We start from the raw sequence: 17,768 nt of genomic DNA on the forward strand, positions 1-17,768 counted from the left end.
GAGTGTTCCGGTTTGCTAACGTTTTTCGGAAGCCGAACTTCCGACGCAGCTTCTGTGGCTTCTGGTTGAGTGCAGGAAGCTCCTGCAGCCAATTGGAAGCCGTGCCTTGGTTTCTGAACCGTTTCAGGAGTCGAATGGACTCCCGGAATGGATTAAGTTCGAAAACCAAGGCACCACTGTGCATATATTTGCACCTGATATACATTTATTGCATTTTCTCTCCTCTTCCATCTACTTTCAGGGAATAAATCAAATGCTGTAGCCCAATTAATGACCCATGTTCTGTGTGACAGATTTCATTTCCTAAGGTTCATACCTTTAACATGGAGAGAGTCCATTAATTCAGAGTCAATAGTCAAACACACTAGTAGAAAGATTAGATCTTTACTTGTGGTCTTCTCCCCTTTTATGAACCCTAATATGTGTGAATTCATTTCATTTTCATTTTTATTTGTTAATTGAACTTGAAAATCACTTTGGCACTAAATGACATTCCAATGAATCTTTGAGGTCTGCTGCATAGTTACTGAAATTAGAAGTTTTGCTGCTGATTTCAAAAGGTTCCCAAAGCTTACAAAAAAAAATGAAATGAGTAGGTAATGAGGCATAAAGTAACACATTTTATATCATCAGGTACTATGAAGTACTAAGTTGCATGTCACTTGAGATTAAAATTATAAGCAACCGAACTAGAGCACTGGGTTTTTGGTGCTGTTAGTTATTACTCAAAATACCAAATGTCACTTGATCTTATTTTCATTAATATTCATATTAAATTCTAAAAATGATATTTATGTTAATTCAATGGAGAAACACTTAAGAGTATGCATAAAACATAGGTTTATGCAGGGGGGGAAATCAGATTAGGTAAATACATTACATGGTGATACATTAGATTTTAGAGAGCACCGTATTTTTTTAAGTGTCCTTGAACTTGCATTGGCCATCATTTGCCCAAATGAAAAGTGTTTATCTATTTCAAACACCAGCTGATTTAAATTAAACTCCTCAGCCTTAAGCTTTAACTTGCAAATACCAGCATTTCCTATCTATGACATAGAGAAACAGCCTATGAAAAGTTCATGGTTCTCCTTGTGAAAAATATCCTCTGTCCTTACCCTAGCATGTGTGGAATGATAACCTGAGCTTTCTGTGAATTATAGGCTTTCCCCTGTTCAGCTGCCAAAATGAAACTTAATGACTAAACTCCAGCAAAAAGCAATTTGAAAAATGATTCACGGAGAGAAATATTCAGATTATATTTTAGTAGCCTAGATGAATGATGACTCGAAAGTATGGAGCAGTTCACCCTAGGAAGGCGTGGTGAACATTACACTGAGGAACTGTGGGATACTTTTGACCCATCCTACGCTGTCTATCGTTTGCAGAAAATACTGTTTCTTTCTAATCAGTTTAATACAATAAGATGTGAGTTCTACTTCTTTGTTCAGCATCAACTGCAGGAAATGGTGGAGCTGATTTTTACAGCCATTTGCTTCAAAAGAGTGGCTAAGTTCTTAAAAACAGTTTGTGTCCACTTTCTCTTTCTCTTTCCCTTTAACAAAAAGAATGAACATCACCAAGCAAACTGTCCAAATTTGTTTTTATCTTAATTATACCTGGAGAGGCTGGAATGATTGTTTCCTGATCCAGACCATTTCATTAGGACAAAATGTAACATCTCTAAGCTTAGATCATATGTTTTCAGGAGGAACTCTACTCAGAGGTCACAAAGTTGAAAATCAGGATTCCGGGTTGCGTCAAAAGTAAGTCACTATCCTGTTCAAATGACCAAGCAATCTGTTATGGATGGGGTCAACTTCAGCATGTATTTGGGCGCAACTGGGGCCCACATCTTTTAGCCCCATTCTTTTTCTTGCTTATAGCCTCACCTCCACAAATGGCTACTTATATTTGATGAAGAAAATGTTTGGGGACTATTCCCCAAATATCAGAAGCTTTCCTTACAGCAGTGGTTTTTAACCAGTGTGCCATGGCACCCTGGGGTGCCTTGAACGGTGGTCATGGGAGCTGTGGGCAACACTGGCCTCTGTTCCTCCTTCCTTCCCTCTCTCCTCTGATGTCCTCTTGCGTCTCTGCCTCCCAAAGGCTTGCGCAGCTGTTTGTTGCAGCAGCCCTAGCTACAAGCTCCCGAAGCAAATGGTGCCTCTGGGGCTGGCCAGAGGGTGCTTTCCAGGCCCCTGTGGGGCAGTGTGAGGGAGCACCTTTCTTTGGGGCAGGGGGCAGCTCAGAGACCAGGGGCAGCAGCAGTGGCTGCCCGGAGGACTCCCAAGGAGAGGGAAGAGGAGAGGAGGCTGAGGGAACACTCCACAAGGAAGGGTGTTTGAAAAAGGGTGAGAGGCTACCAGCTCTGTAGGCAAGGGGTGACATAACTGGACTCCTGATTCCCACAAGGGTGCTGCAGAAAGAATGTAGTTGGTCAAGAGAGCCGTGGACTCAAAAAGGTCGAAAATCTCTCCCTTGCAGGCATAATAGGGACAGAGGTTCCAAAGAAGACAACAGCAGCTAGAATATTATATACACAGAAATGGAAAGAGCAGGTCCCAACAAAGGAAGAGTGGCTTTTGGAAAGTAACGGGCTACACAGAAATGGCAAAGATGGCAGCAAAATTAAGAGATCAAAATGAACTTTTTACAGGAGAATAGAGGCCTTTTGTGGCCTGTTAAAAAAAATTACTAAAGTCAAATGAAAGAGTGGAAATCCTTTCCTTTGCAATACTCCAAAACCTGCCAAAAAGCTTACTAGGTTTTTATTGCTAATTTTCTGAAAGTTTTAATAAAACACAGTTAATTAAAGTGCTTTTCACATTCAAATATATTTCATGATATATTAATGGCAGCAGCTGACATTGCCTTCTGGGTCACAGCCTGCAAGAAAGATCTTAGTTCAATGAGATCCGATAGGAATGCCTTGTAAAAGTTCCACTCCCACTGCCAATAACCACCTCTAATGCAGTGTTTTTCAACCACTGTTCCGCGGCACACTAGTGTGCCGCGAGATGTTGCCTGGTGTGCCGTGGGCAAAATTGAAAAGGTTGCAGGCGCGGATGCCGAAGCGGCACTCGCAGCCGCCCAAAGGCTGGCTGCGCCCAAAGGGCTCCCACCACATGAGGACGGTCACCGGCTCGTCACCCTCGTCGTTGCCGCGGCCCCACGCGGGCGGCAGCTCCCGCAGGCTGCTGGCGGTAGAAGGCCAGCACGGTGCAGCAGGACAGCCCGACCGCCAGCAGACGCCGCTTCAGCCCCAGCACCCCCGGGTATGAGAAGCCGTGGTACGGCCAGGGCGCGCAGCGCGCAAGCCGGCCTCTCAGCCGACACAACAAGCCCGGCTCCGGGGGATCCATCGCGGGCCGCCGTCCCCGCCGCCGCCGGCTGAGGGGATGAAGAAGGTGCCGAGGGCGCATCGTGGTCTTTTGGCGGCGTTTGCCACCGCCTCCTGCCCAGCCCCGCCTGCGAGGGCGCCGAGAGGTGCATCCCGATGGGTCCGGGGTTGCAGGCCCGCCTTCCCCAGAGGGGGCCGCGGGCTCTCCGGCCTCCTCCAAGCCCTGCTTCTAGCGGGAGGGTGGCCACTCCAAGGATCCGAACTCCTTGGAAAGCCGCCGGACACGACCTGGTTGCTCCTTGTCCCTTTGTTTGTTTGTTTGTCTGTCTGTCTGTTTGTATATGCCAATTTCCTTGGGACGGGCAGAGATTCAGCCAGGACAGCTTCCCCCTCCGCCAGCACAGCGGGAGAAGGGATGGCACGCACCTGTTGGATTTTTGCCTGCTGTAAGAGGTGGAAGGTGTGAGCCCGCGAAATCATTTTCCTCCATATATTCAATAAACATTTCCCAATCTTCTTTAAACGTATGTTCTTCTTGTCTTTTATTCCAGTCAGTTCCAAATGCATACCATACATGCTCAAAGGCATTGTATAGATCAGGCATAAGCAAACTCAGCCCTCCAGATGTTTTGGGACTACAACTCCCATCATCCCTAGCTAACAGGACCAGTTGTCAGGGATGATGGGAATTGTAGTCTCAAAACATCCAGCCAGAATATCAGCTTTGTGTTCAGCCAAACAGACCCAGGTTGCGCACTGAATAAAGTATTTTATAATTTTTCATATTTCTGTTTACTTACTATTTCATAATAAAGTAATTATAAAATACTTTCTTCGTGTTTATTTGATTCCTATTCAAGAGAATTACTTTATATATAGTCAATATAGGCACAGAGTTAAATTTTTTAACATTTTCTAATGGTGGTGTGCCTCGTGATTTTTTTCATGAAACAAGTGTGCCTTTGCCCAAAAAAGGTTGAAAAACACTGCTCTAATGAACTGATTGCACAGATGTCCCATTATGCTTAATGTGCTTCCAAAACTAGTTTAATTTAAACTCTGGATTATGGCCTCTTTTCTACAGCCAGTAGAACCTGTTGGCTACAGACAAGATATTAGAGTTTTTTCTCCAATGGGAGAGAGATGTGTTGGAATGTAATGATAAAGTGCTGTCTAAAATGTATAAGATATTACTGGAATGAGGGACAAAGGATGAGCAAGTAAAATCTTCGATGATACATTGGGCAATAGATATTGGATATAATATAGGTATGGAAGCATGGGAACGATTGTGGAATACAGATATAAAATTTACAGCATGCTATGGTTTAAGAGAAAGCTACATGAAAATGTTATATAGATGGTATCTAACACCGAGTAAACGTAGGGGGGTGTATAAATCAAAACTGAATAAGTGTAGGAAATGCAAAGAGAAAGAAGGTACTTTCAATCATGTGTGGTGGTCTTGTTGTAAGGTTAAAACTTGCTGGGAATGATATATAATGAATTGAAAAAGATGTTTAAAATAACATTTGTAAAAAAACAAAAACAAAAAAACCAGAAACTTTTCTTCTGGGAATTATAGGGGTAGAACTACCTAAAAAGTATAGAAATTTATTCATGTATGTGACTACAGTGGTGATAATGTTATTTGCCCAAAAATGGAAAGAAAAAGTCCCAATGAAAGAAGAATGGATACAAAAACTTATGGACTTTGGTCCATAAGGACCCACAAAGGGGAGGAAGAAGTCCATGGGAATTTATGGAATTCTGATTTTGTTTTGGTTGTTTGATAACTGTTTGTAAATTTCAAAATCTGAAAATTAAATAAATTTTTATAAAACAAAAACCTATGGACTATGCAAAAATGGTAAAACTTACTGGAAAAATAAGAAATCAAGATAACAAACTTTTTTATATAAAAGAATGGAAATGGTTTATTGAATATTTACAAACAAATTGTAAACAGATAAGGACATTAGCAGGATTATTGCAATAACCTGCAGTTTCATAAGAGTATATAATTAATGTAGATGAATAAAAGAATAAGTTAAGTTAATTCAGAATATGCAGGAAAACAATAAAAATAAATTTAAGGAAACACAGAAAGAGGAGGAAGGAAGTCGAGTTTTGAAATGTTAAAATGACTGTTAAACTAGTGAAATGTATATAACTTAAAATAATAAATACTTCTTAAAAGATATTGGAGTTTCTTTGTCGTATTGGGCATATCAGTCACAAAATGAATGGGATTTGTTGTATTTTGCCTTTTCTGCACTTTGGAGAAAATAGAATTGCCTGGAATATTATTGCTGTCATCATCATCATGTGTGGGCAGGTCCATACATTACCAGAAGGCCCCTTAAGAGATGTAATGCTTTACAATATTAAATTCAAAGCACCCTTTTTAGAAACTATCAGGGTGTGTTGGGGTAGTGTTTATGGGCTTTTGTTGGGGCCAAGATTTGGTATTGGTGAAGCAATATTTTTGCTGCTTTTGTGGTTATGTTTTTGTATATTGTTGCTGGAATTTATTGTGAATTGTAAGGGGGGTGTTACATTTTACTGAATATCCTTAATGATATGCTTTCATTAACTTATTGGTTATTTTGTTATATTTTATAACAGGGGTAGGCAACCTAAGGCCCGGGGTCCAGATCCGGCCCAATTGCCTTCTAAATCTGGCTCGTGGATGGTCCGGGAATCAGCGTGTTTTTACATGAGTAGAATGTGTCCTTTTATTTAAAATGCATCTTTGGGTTATTTGTGGGGCATAGGAATTTGTTCCCCCCCCCCAAAAAAAATAGTCCGGCCCCCCAAAAAGGTCTGAGGGACAGTAGACTGGCCCATGGCTGAAAAAGGTTGCTGAAAAAAGTCTAGGTTATCAAGAAAAATGTCTAGGTTATCAAGTCTAGGTTATCAAGAGTTTGAGCACACCTGAGAAAGGTGAGTCACTTTTCAGTGAGACAACCGAATGCAGTGAGGAAACCCTCTCTAGATGCAAAGGGTCGAGTGTATTGTCTCCCTCTCCAACTGGCCAAGGACTGCAAAACACAGAGACCTGCTGCGCCAGCAAATTTTGAGTTTCAGCTTTTGCTACAGGGGACCTAACCATCATCAATCATCATTGGGACGGAGCTATGAAGGCAAAACAGCCTTTACAAAATTGGACCCAGGAGTTTAAATCATGTTGGCGAGCTTCCTCCCACATCTTTTTTCTCAGGGACAGACCCTTCAGAGTTGGACTCTCAGCCCTTTATCATGACATGCAAGGTACAGGTTTTAATATAACAACACAAGGATCGTTATTTTGTACATAGGGTGTGTTTAGGACATCGGTGCAAGCAGAGCATAAATGTTTTTACCCATTGTAGACACAAGAGAAGGAATCGTTTGGAGCCATTTACAAGAAAGAAACGAATGAAACCACTGGCAATAACAGAACGTTAAATCTACTCCAGGATTGCTAGCGTTTGGGTTTTGCTTTAACGGGAGCCTGAAACTGAGTTTTCAACCACACTTGGCTTTGCTTTACTGTTTACTTTAGATAAATTGCCTTTGCTTCTCCGTGCCACTATCAGTCAGTGGTGCATGTCATTACTGGAGCAGAAACTGTCATTCTGCTAATGGTATCACTAAAATAACACATTAGGATGATATTGTTTTCATATGGGGGATATCCATACATCTCCCACAAGTAATTACATTACCAGCAATCCTCTTAAACTATTGGTTTTGCTCAGATGCTTTGCCAGTAGTACTAAGTCTAATTATTGGAAAATCCCATTACTAGAGGTGTATGAATCAACAATAAAGGAACCATCTGAACTAACAGGAGTGCCTGAAAGTGTTATTTCCAAGTGGCAAAAATTCCTAATAGTTGGGAGCCTTGTGGGTTTGAGCCATGGACAGGAAAGGGTTGTAAGGTAGGGAGAACAATAAGTGATTTCTAATAAAGGAAAAAGTCTGTGGGCGAGTTCCCTTAGTAACATTTGGAACTATTATCTGATATCGGTGACGTGCTGGAGCCACAGTGTTCTAAACCAAAAATCTATTTCAAGTATCTTTAACATCTGAAATGAAAGGTGCAGAAAAGGAACTGCTGACCTTCAGAATAATAGCTGACCCTATTATATTGCTCTGCAAAGAATGGCAATTATCTGGAAATATTATCACTAAAGTTCTGAAGAACTCGTTTCATTTCTGAGGTCTTTTTCTACTGGAGCCTCTGAACTGGATGCTGGTACAAATGCCACTTTGTGAATCACAAATGCAGCGCTCTGGAAATCATATGCAGTTCTATGCTGATGGCCCAGGACATCAAGCAGGATGAAGGCTTGTTTGCCTTACCACTGACAGCAGTACCAAAGGTTATTTCTGAATCTTCTGGTGGAGAATCCACAGTGTTTCTGAGCATGTTTATGAGCTGCATGCAGGTCAATCAATTAATCCAAAGAAGCTTAACCCAGAAAAGATGTATTGATGGTAGGTCACCCAGAAATGAGAGAGGAACATAGGGTGCTGCCTTCGACCAGATAGATGGACTATTTGATCACCTCAACAGTATCATCTTCAGGCTCTCAGGCAAAGGTTTTTACTATCACTGGTTAACGTAGGAAGCTGCCTTATACTGAATCAGTACATTACACCATCAAGTCCTATATCTATATTGATCAGCAGTGATTCTCCAGGGCATCAGGCAAAAAGTCCTTTCCAGACCTACCTGAAGATGATGGGGATCGGACAAGGGACTTTGTTCATGTAACAAATGTGCTCTACACTACTGAGTTATTATGACCAATCCTAGTTCGGGACTGTGGCATTGCCTTTGCTGGATGAGCTCACAGTGTCCTGGAAGGATAAGACATATGACACACATGAGATACAGTATGGCTCCCCCAAAAACGTGGTTTTTCGGTGCCATGCCCTTAAAAAGTGCTGCCCAAAATCACGTGAGATCATGGTAGTCATTTGGGCTGCTGTCCTCCCGCAAGAAAAAACAGGATGTCCCTTTTTTCACAGGGCAGTTGGTGGGTACAGGGTTTGTCACTGTTAGGAGTAGGACAGGAAACTAGATGAGCCCTTTCTCTGATCCAGCAGGGTTCTTCTTGTCTTCTTATGCCTGAACTGATTTATGAAATTCATCCATTTTTGTGTACCAGCTCTCCAAGCTGTTGCTTTCTGCAGTCATTCCAAAACAAAGTCAAATCAGAAGACCCTAATTATTCTAGGGATTTCCCCTCCTCCTTCTCCTTCAGCTTGACTCAGTTATCTAACACATCGGTTGCATAAACTAATGTGAGACAAACAAACTGATGGCATTCATTCAAGCAGCTCTTCAACTCCAGGCAGGTATTATTTTGACTCTGCTTAATTCACTTCTTACTTGAAAGGGGGTGGATGGGATGTGACCAGCTTGTGATACGTTTCTTCTCTTTCTTCAAGCTATCACTTGAGTGGTTCTATTTCATGCGCCAAACCCATCGAAAAAGTATCGGTAAACTGGTATGTTATTATTACTTTGCTTGTTGATGCTGATTGTGTTACATTCTTGTGGCATTGTGATTTTTTTTTCACTAAAAGGGCAAGATGCAAATATTTTAATAAATTTTAAATAAATCAATGAACAGCTAACCATATAAATAAATTTCTGATCCATGTTACATAAGCACAAGGGCTAAAAAAACAACAGCATAGGACATGATCCACTCAATGCCTGTATATGTGCAACACTTGCACTGCTCTCTTTACAGATGAGAGATGAGAGTATGATATGGAGGTGTTTGAGAAAGGGAAGGGGGGATTAACCAACTCTGAGTTTAAATGTTTCATCAATAGATGAATGGCCTCCTTTACTTTACTTCCTTTATTTGAAATGTAAGTCTTCCTCCTTCTTGCAGCTGTATTCATGTGTATTCAACAACAACAACAACTCATTGGTGCAATAATTGCTGAAGACATTGCCAAAAACATGAAGGCCAACAACAATGAAATATTCAAGACATTAGTAGCAGAACTCTTGGATGACAAGAGAGTCAATGGTGTGCTAAAGGAAGATAAGGATCTTGCAGAGAAGCTTTACCAATTTCAGGATCTATTTCTGTTTCCTGAAACAATGATGTAGAAAAAAATAACTGCAGCTTTATGAGTCAGTCAGAATTTGTACATATATACTGTATGTGATGTAGCTGCCACAGATCTCCAAAATGTTTTTGGATCATTCAGTAGTTGCATGGGGCGGGGGCAGGAACGGTGAATAAATTAAAACCCAAAATAAAAGCCTCCGGCTGATGTGTTTGAACTTCACTGCAAACATTATTCATACATATTTAATTGTTCCATTGAGACTTTGACGGTTCTGGAGAAGTTCCAGGCATTATTTCCATTCCATTAGTAAGCCTGTAGCCTGCATACTCCTTAACCCAAAATGATTGATTCCATAAACGTCTTACCACTTACTGACCTGAACACTAATTGAAGTTGTGTATAGATTAAAACAAAGTGTATGGGTTTTTTTCCTGAAGCCAGCCAAAATATGTTGAAATCTCTGGAATTCTGTGTGGCAGATGACAAAAGTGGAATTTCTATAGTGTCTCAAACACACACACACATGCTTCCTGTCTATGAAGAAAGCTTTTCGAGAAATAACTGCTAAAACTAAAATGATGGGTTGCAAAGGAATAACCCACTCACATCCCTTTCATAAACAGAAGTTGAAAGAGAAAGGCATAGCTAACCCTTCTTTGAAACATTAATATCATGTTACATATTCTTTCATCTGCACTTGCATCTTCTCAATTACTTTGTTTTGGAAAATGCTATACATTCTTCATCTCAAAATGAAACTAAATAATTGGAGATAAGTTTATCGTCTAGGGTTCATTCAAACAAACATGCAAAACACTATTTACTAAGGTTCTGTTTAAACAGAGAGTGCACGAAATGTACAAATTATTTTAGCACTAAGCTAAAAGAAATCCCTTAGAAAAAGAATTCTGAGAAGAATGAGAGTGATGCCAACTCAGTTTCAACCTTGGTTGGACTCCAGTCTCACAAACTGACTTCACTTGACTAACTAAAATGAATGCAGTAGAAGAATAACAGAAAATGTGAACAAAACAACACACAAGCCAGGAGCGCACAACAATGTGGGGGTGGGGGTGGTGCAGATCTCCTGGCAGCTGAGACTGCTGCTTGCACTGGTGGGGAGAATGGGAAGGGTGATGAAGTGGGAAGGTCAGTGCAGTGCAAACATACCAGCAAAGTACAATCCAGCCAATGCATTTGTCCCATTATGAGGTAGAGGGACCTCCCTACCACCTTATCCTTCTACCTCCTAGTAAGCAGCAAGACTCAGCTGTCGGGAGGTCATGTAAGCATTGCTGCCACAACATGCTGTACACTACTAATATAACCACCATCAGCACAGAGAATTTTGCTTCCCAGAAAAAGTATACAAAGCTGCAGCTTGGAAGAGATTTTGGGGGAAGCTGTTACAACATGTGGGCACCACCACTGGCAAGGTCCTGATCCACATATTAACAAATTACACCCAATCTCACACAGAAAAATAAATATATGCCAAAGATATTGCTAAACTAAAATACATTGTGGTTTTATGTTATTATATCAACATAAATTACTCTTGTTTTCATTATGACATTTTTGCAATCCACCTTTGGACCATTTGGTGAAGAACCATTTGGCTGTAAGTAGAAATGATAAATAAAAAAGCACACACTTTTGATTCCTTTAACAGCTTTTGCAGCTAAGCTGACTTACGCATGGTTACTTCTTTCTATAATATCTATTTGATATGACTGCATGTCAATCTGCAGCAGCTGATCAATGGGCATTTGGCAGTCAGATGACAAATGTCTAAAAACCCTACAGAGATCTGGTTGTGAGAAGCTGGCAAAGTGATTCAGATTCAGTTTTCAGCATGCCATGACTACAGTCTGTAAAGTTACTTTCTGCTGCCAACTTCTCTTTTTAGAGGATTTCAGGTGCCCTATAAAAATCTGAGTCATGCTGCTGGTTATTTTTAGGGATGAATGGATTCCCTTCATTTCGTAACTGTTCTGAGGTTCTACCATTCCTTTGATTCTCTTTTAGAAGAATTCCAGTCAGAGATCAGGACTTCAAAACATCCATTGTTAAATTCAGTCTGTGGACAGTGCATGATAGGGTCACATGTCACCCCCACTTCCTCCTCCCTTGACCTTTCCTGTGTTGAGTAGGAAGATTTGAAGGACAGAGGTTTTCTCCCTCTTACACTTGCCAATCCTGAATCCAGTTGGGATGAGGTTCAGATCAGACAACAAGAATCTCTCTCTCTCTCTCTCTCTCTCTCTCTCTCTCTCTCTCTCTCTCTCTCTCTCTCCACAGAAAGTAATTAAAGTACAGCATTTGCTAACATAAGTCTGTGATGGCCACTAGTGACTTTGAGAAGGAGATTAAAAGGAAAATGTGGCTTTCAATAGCTGCTCATCATGTATTACCTCCAGGATCAGAGGCAACCACCTTTGAATGCCAGTTGCTGGAGGGCAACAACAGGAGGCAGGCATTGTCCTCACATTCTGCTTGTGGGCTTTCCAGAGGCTTGGCTACTGCAGGGCACAAGGTGGTGTATCAGAAGGACCTTAACCCCACAGCCTCTTCTTCAGAAAGAAGCAGCTGCTTCTCTCCATGCCTCCAGCAACCTTCCCTTGCCCTCAGGCTTCACCATGGACAAAGTGGAATTCCTGACAAATAATCAAGGTTTGTCTCCTCTTGCCAGCTTTATGATCAACTGTTCTAAGCCTCAGACATCTAGCTTACAATGTCCCTAGGAGTATATATATAGGATCGTATTTTTCTGCACTTTATTCCACCAATACAATATAACCATGCTTCATTTCCCCACAAAAGTGATTATAAAGCTGCCATGTATATTCCCTTTTTTGTTGGCCCGATCTCTCTACCTATAATTATTATGTGGCTGGATTTGTTATTCCCATGATTTCTAATGAATTCTGCTCAATGAGCTATCTGATGAATGAATAAACACCAGTGTATCCCATCCTTACGTCTTCTTTAGACAGAAATATATTCTACTGATTGTCATTGTTCTACCAGATTTTCCTGTTATAAACATTCTCTTCCAATATCAGGCACTTTTTCAGTTCTTTCTCCTTGGCTTTGAGATTTCTAGAACTACATATGAGCACCTCTATATTTTGTCTCCCTTTAGATGTCATTTTTGGAAGTGATTTTGCTATGTTACCTTTGACTGGTTGAATCTCCCCAGTCTCTGGGCTCCTGCAGGTGCCCTGCTTATTCCACATTGATTCTGATTTGCTTGCACAAAGTTTATGAGGAGGTTAGACTATGTCCAGTCTGCATTGGATGCAATCATTATGATTAGTTTGTGGTGAGGTTATACAGCAATGAGCATTCATGCTGATTTGCTTGTGCAGTGGTTATGCCTGTACATATTCCAGTTAATCGTTCACTCTCTCCACACTTTTCTATGCATTTCCCTGTCACTTTCCTAACCTCAGAAAGCCAGCTTTTTTAAAAACACTGGTTTTATTATGCCAGAGCAACAGAGCACTTTTAATCCACTTTAACTATGCAAACCTAGATTTCTGGTGTGCTCTGGATCCCCCACACTCAAACTGCTGATAGTCAGGAGATGACCTGTGTATACAGCTGCTTCCTACCAATTCTTGCTCGCTAAGGAATGCTGGCGGCAGAAGCACCATCTGCCTTGGTGTAGGAATGCCATCGTCTGGAGCAAAGGGATTAGGCTGGTAGAGGAAGAAGCTGTAGATATCTGCCAACAGTCAGATGGCTTGCCTGGAACAAGAATTCCTCCAGAGCCAGGTCAGAGGAGCAGTGTTCTTTTAGAACTATGAAAAATAAATCTCCAAGAAAACACAAACCCAAAACCAACCCATGAAATATTGCAAGGATTTTTCTTTTAAGCCAGAGATTATATCGTAGCAGTTCCAAGAGTATGCTTAAGTCTCTCTCTCTCTCTCTCTTTCTTCAATCAATCAAAGAAAGATGTTTGTTTCACACACAGTTGTCTTAAGGAAAGAAAGGAATCACTTGTGATACATAGCATTTGTTTTGACTCAAGGACATAAGATGGGAATTGGCTTCTGATGATATCATGCCTGCATAGTTTTAAGACTATCTGGAAAGCTATATATGCTTGTATTGAGCTCCGGTGACAGTACAGCATTCATAGGTCACTGCAACTCCACCTGTTCCAATCACTGACTACTCTGATAACTTTGTAGACCGGAATTTAGCAGCAATGCTAGTCCAATGGAACAAGAACAGGGCAAAATTACTAGGTGCAAGAATTAATTAGTAGGTGCAATAAAGGTATTGCAGTATGTGCTCTGCTCTACTTTAAATCAGATCAGATTTAGCCATCCAGAAGTCTGTAAAACAAGGAAGAAATTGTGTCATCAAGATCTTGTGCAATGTCGAGAGACTGAAATTTCTCCTAAGTAGGCACAACAATAATATGATGATGATGATCACTGGTGCCAGCTCCCACAAGAAACCAGAAGTAGCGTTGAGATCACGTGAGGCCTTGGATGCAACCTCTCAGGCCCTCTGAGGCCTCAGAAGTGCATCGGAAGCCACCCAGTCACCACTGTGGCCCCCACAATGTAACATGATGTCATGGTGAGGGATGTTGTGCACCCATTGTCTGGGGTCCAAGTCGGCGCCTCTGATGGTAATCAGGGCAGTAGTAGTAGTAGTAGCATGAGGAGGGTTTCTTAGCTGCCCTTCACCATGTTTTAAATAAATAAAATGTTTAAGATTACCTTGGAACTCAAACCCCTTTCCCCCAGGTCATGAGGCATGCTTTGCCTCACACAGGATGCCATGTTGGGGGAACACCATCACTATGTCGAGGGACACAACAGCAGGCCATGCCCCTTCCATGCTAGCAAGCCTGCTGGCCACACCATCCCAATCATACATGTAGCATTCATGCAAAGAGATGTTAGCATTGTTACAAAAGTTGGCCACCCCACCCCCAATCTTTGCTGAGCTGTGGCAAGATCCCAGGAGGGTTCCCGGCACTCACCCTGGGTCTGTATTCCTTTGAGAATCAAGACCTGCCAAAGACTGACATAGCTTTAAGAAATATGCTTCATTCACATATTTACACCTGACTTTGGATGGAGGGAGTCCAGATCTTACAGCATGGTCATCTCAAGAGGGGGTTTGTTTCCCACAGCAGTGCAGCCCTGAAGGTCCAAGGCATCTCAACAGAAGTGTTGCTGAAACTAAGCTCTAGGCACAGCCTTTCTCCTCTGGTCTCTCACTCTAAATCCCTAATCAAGCAGATTGAGGTGAGCTCCTCCTCTGGGCCTGTATGACGCATTGCTCAGTGTGGCGTTTGCCCACTCATTATGGTGATGTCATATGGGGGAGATAGTGAAAGGGTTAATAGGCTGACCAATAAAAACCCAGGGACAGAGTCTAGCTGTGGTTAAGACTCAGCACAGGGGTTTTGGCAGTTAGTTTCAGTTGGAAATCAAGGGAGTTCGGTTGGGAACTGGGAGGTGGTTGGTTCAGTTGGATTCTTGCGGGTGGAAGGTATAGGAAGGTATAGGAGTTAGAGTGAGATAAAGACAGTAGTGAGACTGAGTGGATAAAGTGCAACAGTGTATTTAATATTGAAAGCTTGTTGATGTGTGTTAAATAAACTCTTGTTATTCTTTATTTAACCTAATCCTGACTCAGACTCAGTGTTTACCAGACAGAACCTGGTTGGTGGCAGTGGTATAGTGGTGGCACAGGGTCAATAGTCTGTGGAACAACTGGGGGCCCTGTGTGATCACCACACTCAGCAATAGAAGAGCCAGCAGGAGCTTCTCCTTCCTTCCTTCCTTCCTTCCTTCCTTCCTTCCTTCCTTCCTTCCTTCCTTCCTTCCTTCCTCCTCCTCCTCCTCCTCCTCCTCCTCCTTCTTCTTCTTCTTCATCTCCTCCTCCTCCTCCTCCTCCTCCTCTCTCTCTCCGATCACTCAGGTTTCCTGCTTCTATCATCTCCCTTCTGTTGACCGCTCCTCAGTGTCCCACCTTCATCCAGCCAGTTTGAGCCCTCACAGGAGAGCTCTCTCCCTCCTCCAACCAGGCCCTGACATCTATCCTGTACTAACTGCCAGTCATCAAACTGCTCATGAAAATCTCTTGAGATCTGGAGGTGGTGGTCAGCACAGTCACCCACATTCAAGAGGAGAACCTCCAAAGGCCCTTGGCACCCACAGAAGCTCCCTCCAGCCTAATCCATTAACCTAGTATCAAAAACGTCTCAGTAAAAAAAAAAGTGCCGTTTATCAAAGTCATCTCTCATTCTATTTATTTCAGATGCGTTGAGAATTCAAATGAGTAGCTCAGTTCAATCCACCTAAGGGCAAAGCAATCCTACCAAGCAACAGTAAAACAAACACACATCAAAAAAAATCTTGTTTCTTAAAAGCCGGGAAAAGAGGCGGACTCTGGAGGTCAACCAATTAGAATTATTTCAAGGAGAAAGTTTAATCAAAAGGAAGGAGGGGAAAGATTTAGTAATATTCTCCACCTCAGCCACATGTATCCAGCTAAGCTAATGCAGCTCGAGCAACTAATGCAATTTAAATGTACACTAGATCCATTTTAATGCAGTCTTCGGGCAGCCCCTCTTCCCTGACTGCCTTTGTCGTTAATGCAATCAAATTTATGTTACGTTGTGGCAGAGGAAAGTGGTTCCTGATGGGAAGCAGGAATGCTCAAAAATATTTTTCTGTGTTCAGATGTGGGGTTTGTCATTTGAAAGCCCCCCCTTCCATCTTTCCCTCACTCCCTTTCAAAAGTCAGGTGTCACTCTGTGGGAACACATGGGGATTTGCCCATTAGCAACGAGAAAGGCTTACACTTGTGTCGCGGGAAGCACTGCCGTAAATTAGAGTCAAGGTTCATCACAAGGCAAGCTAATCCAATTCCAAAGGAGAGGGCTGTGAATGTGCCATAGCACAAAAGGATGAGAGGCACTTACCAGGCTACTGACAACACCATTATTTTAAAGGCTCTTTAAGCTGGGCCTTTGAGTGCATTCGTCGGTACAATAAATAGATTGTATAATCTTCAGCATAAAGACGCGGTATGAGCAAGGTAGCTCAAATCCATGGATGTGAAAGGTTTGCATCATATTTGTTGTTCTAATAATTTTTGGGCATCCATTCAACTATGTCTTTGTGTGATGGGGTTTTAAAGCAAAATGAGGGTGGGAGAGAACAAAGGGAATAAAAAGGAGGTGCATTAGACAGCAAGGAGACCCTTCTGAGTAATACCCCTCCTCACTCTCTCACTATATATAAAGGTCTGGTGACTTCTGTTTCAGTTCCACGTGTCTTTAAGGGGTCACAATATTTGGTTACAATTTTTAATGTTACTTATCTGCCCATCTTTCTTTTTCACTCTGCTTATTAAGAAGGCTGTTATTGAATGCCTGGCATGTATCCCATAAATAATGTCTTTATTTAATGAGTGGTGTTGCCTAAGGCAATTTTATTTCATTGCCCACAGCAAGAAATGAAGGCACTTATGTCACCCTTTATATTTTAAAAATCCCCATTAGATCAGCTTATTTTTGAAGATGAAATGATGCCTTGCTTACACTTAATCCAATTTAACATTCAAGACATTTGTGGCAAATTATTTCAAGGTAAAAATAGGTAAAGAAAACTTTATATCATGATAAAATCGATCATTGATTCGATTCTGATAAGAAAAGACATGCTGGATCAGACCAAGGATCTAGCTCAGCTTTCCTCAACTTGAAACCCTCCAGATGTTTTGCGCTACAACCCTCGGAAGTGGTTCAGAATTATATATTTACATGGTATATTCTGTACAAGTACACAGACAACCAACCGTTTGCAATAATTGAACTGTGGTTATTTCCTACCAGAATAAAATGATCCTGGTGTTGCCCCTCTTCCAGAAAGCTCTGGCAGACTTTCCCCAGTCTGGATAAGGCTTGTCCTGAAGCATCATATCTGTGACCTGGAGGGAAGAAAGAGACAGAGACTAGTTCAAGCTGAGGTAGTTCACTTCAGTCTCTCATATATATATATATATATATATATATAGAGAGAGAGAGAGAGAGAGAGTGTTTGTAATGTATTCCCCAAGCCAGGGGACAAAGTTGCACAAGCAATTATGCAGCCCAATGCTATGTGTGTTCACTCATAGATAAGTCCCAGAGAGGTGGTGGTGGTGGTTGTTCAGTCGTGTCCGACTCTTCGTGACCCCATGGACCAGAGCACACCAGGCATGCCTATCTTTCACTGCCTCCCACAGTTTGGCCAAACTCATGCTAGTTGCTTCGAGAACACTGTCCAACCATCTCATCCTCTGTCGTCCCCTTCTC

General features: G+C 41.8%; 1 protein-coding gene across 1 annotated transcript in view; it reads right to left on the reverse strand.

The window, feature by feature from the left end:
* TMEM117 (transmembrane protein 117) overlaps positions 1–17,768 on the reverse strand; it is a 206,146-nt gene that overhangs the window by 52,236 nt on the left and 136,142 nt on the right. The window contains exon 5 of the mRNA XM_033161796.1: positions 17,304–17,401. Within this exon, the coding sequence (XP_033017687.1) occupies positions 17,304–17,401 (98 nt within the window). The remainder of the gene's footprint in view (positions 1–17,303; positions 17,402–17,768) is intronic.

The sequence above is a fragment of the Lacerta agilis genome, chromosome 10 (assembly GCF_009819535.1).
Source record: "Lacerta agilis isolate rLacAgi1 chromosome 10, rLacAgi1.pri, whole genome shotgun sequence".
Classification (NCBI taxonomy): Eukaryota; Metazoa; Chordata; class Lepidosauria; order Squamata; family Lacertidae; genus Lacerta; species Lacerta agilis.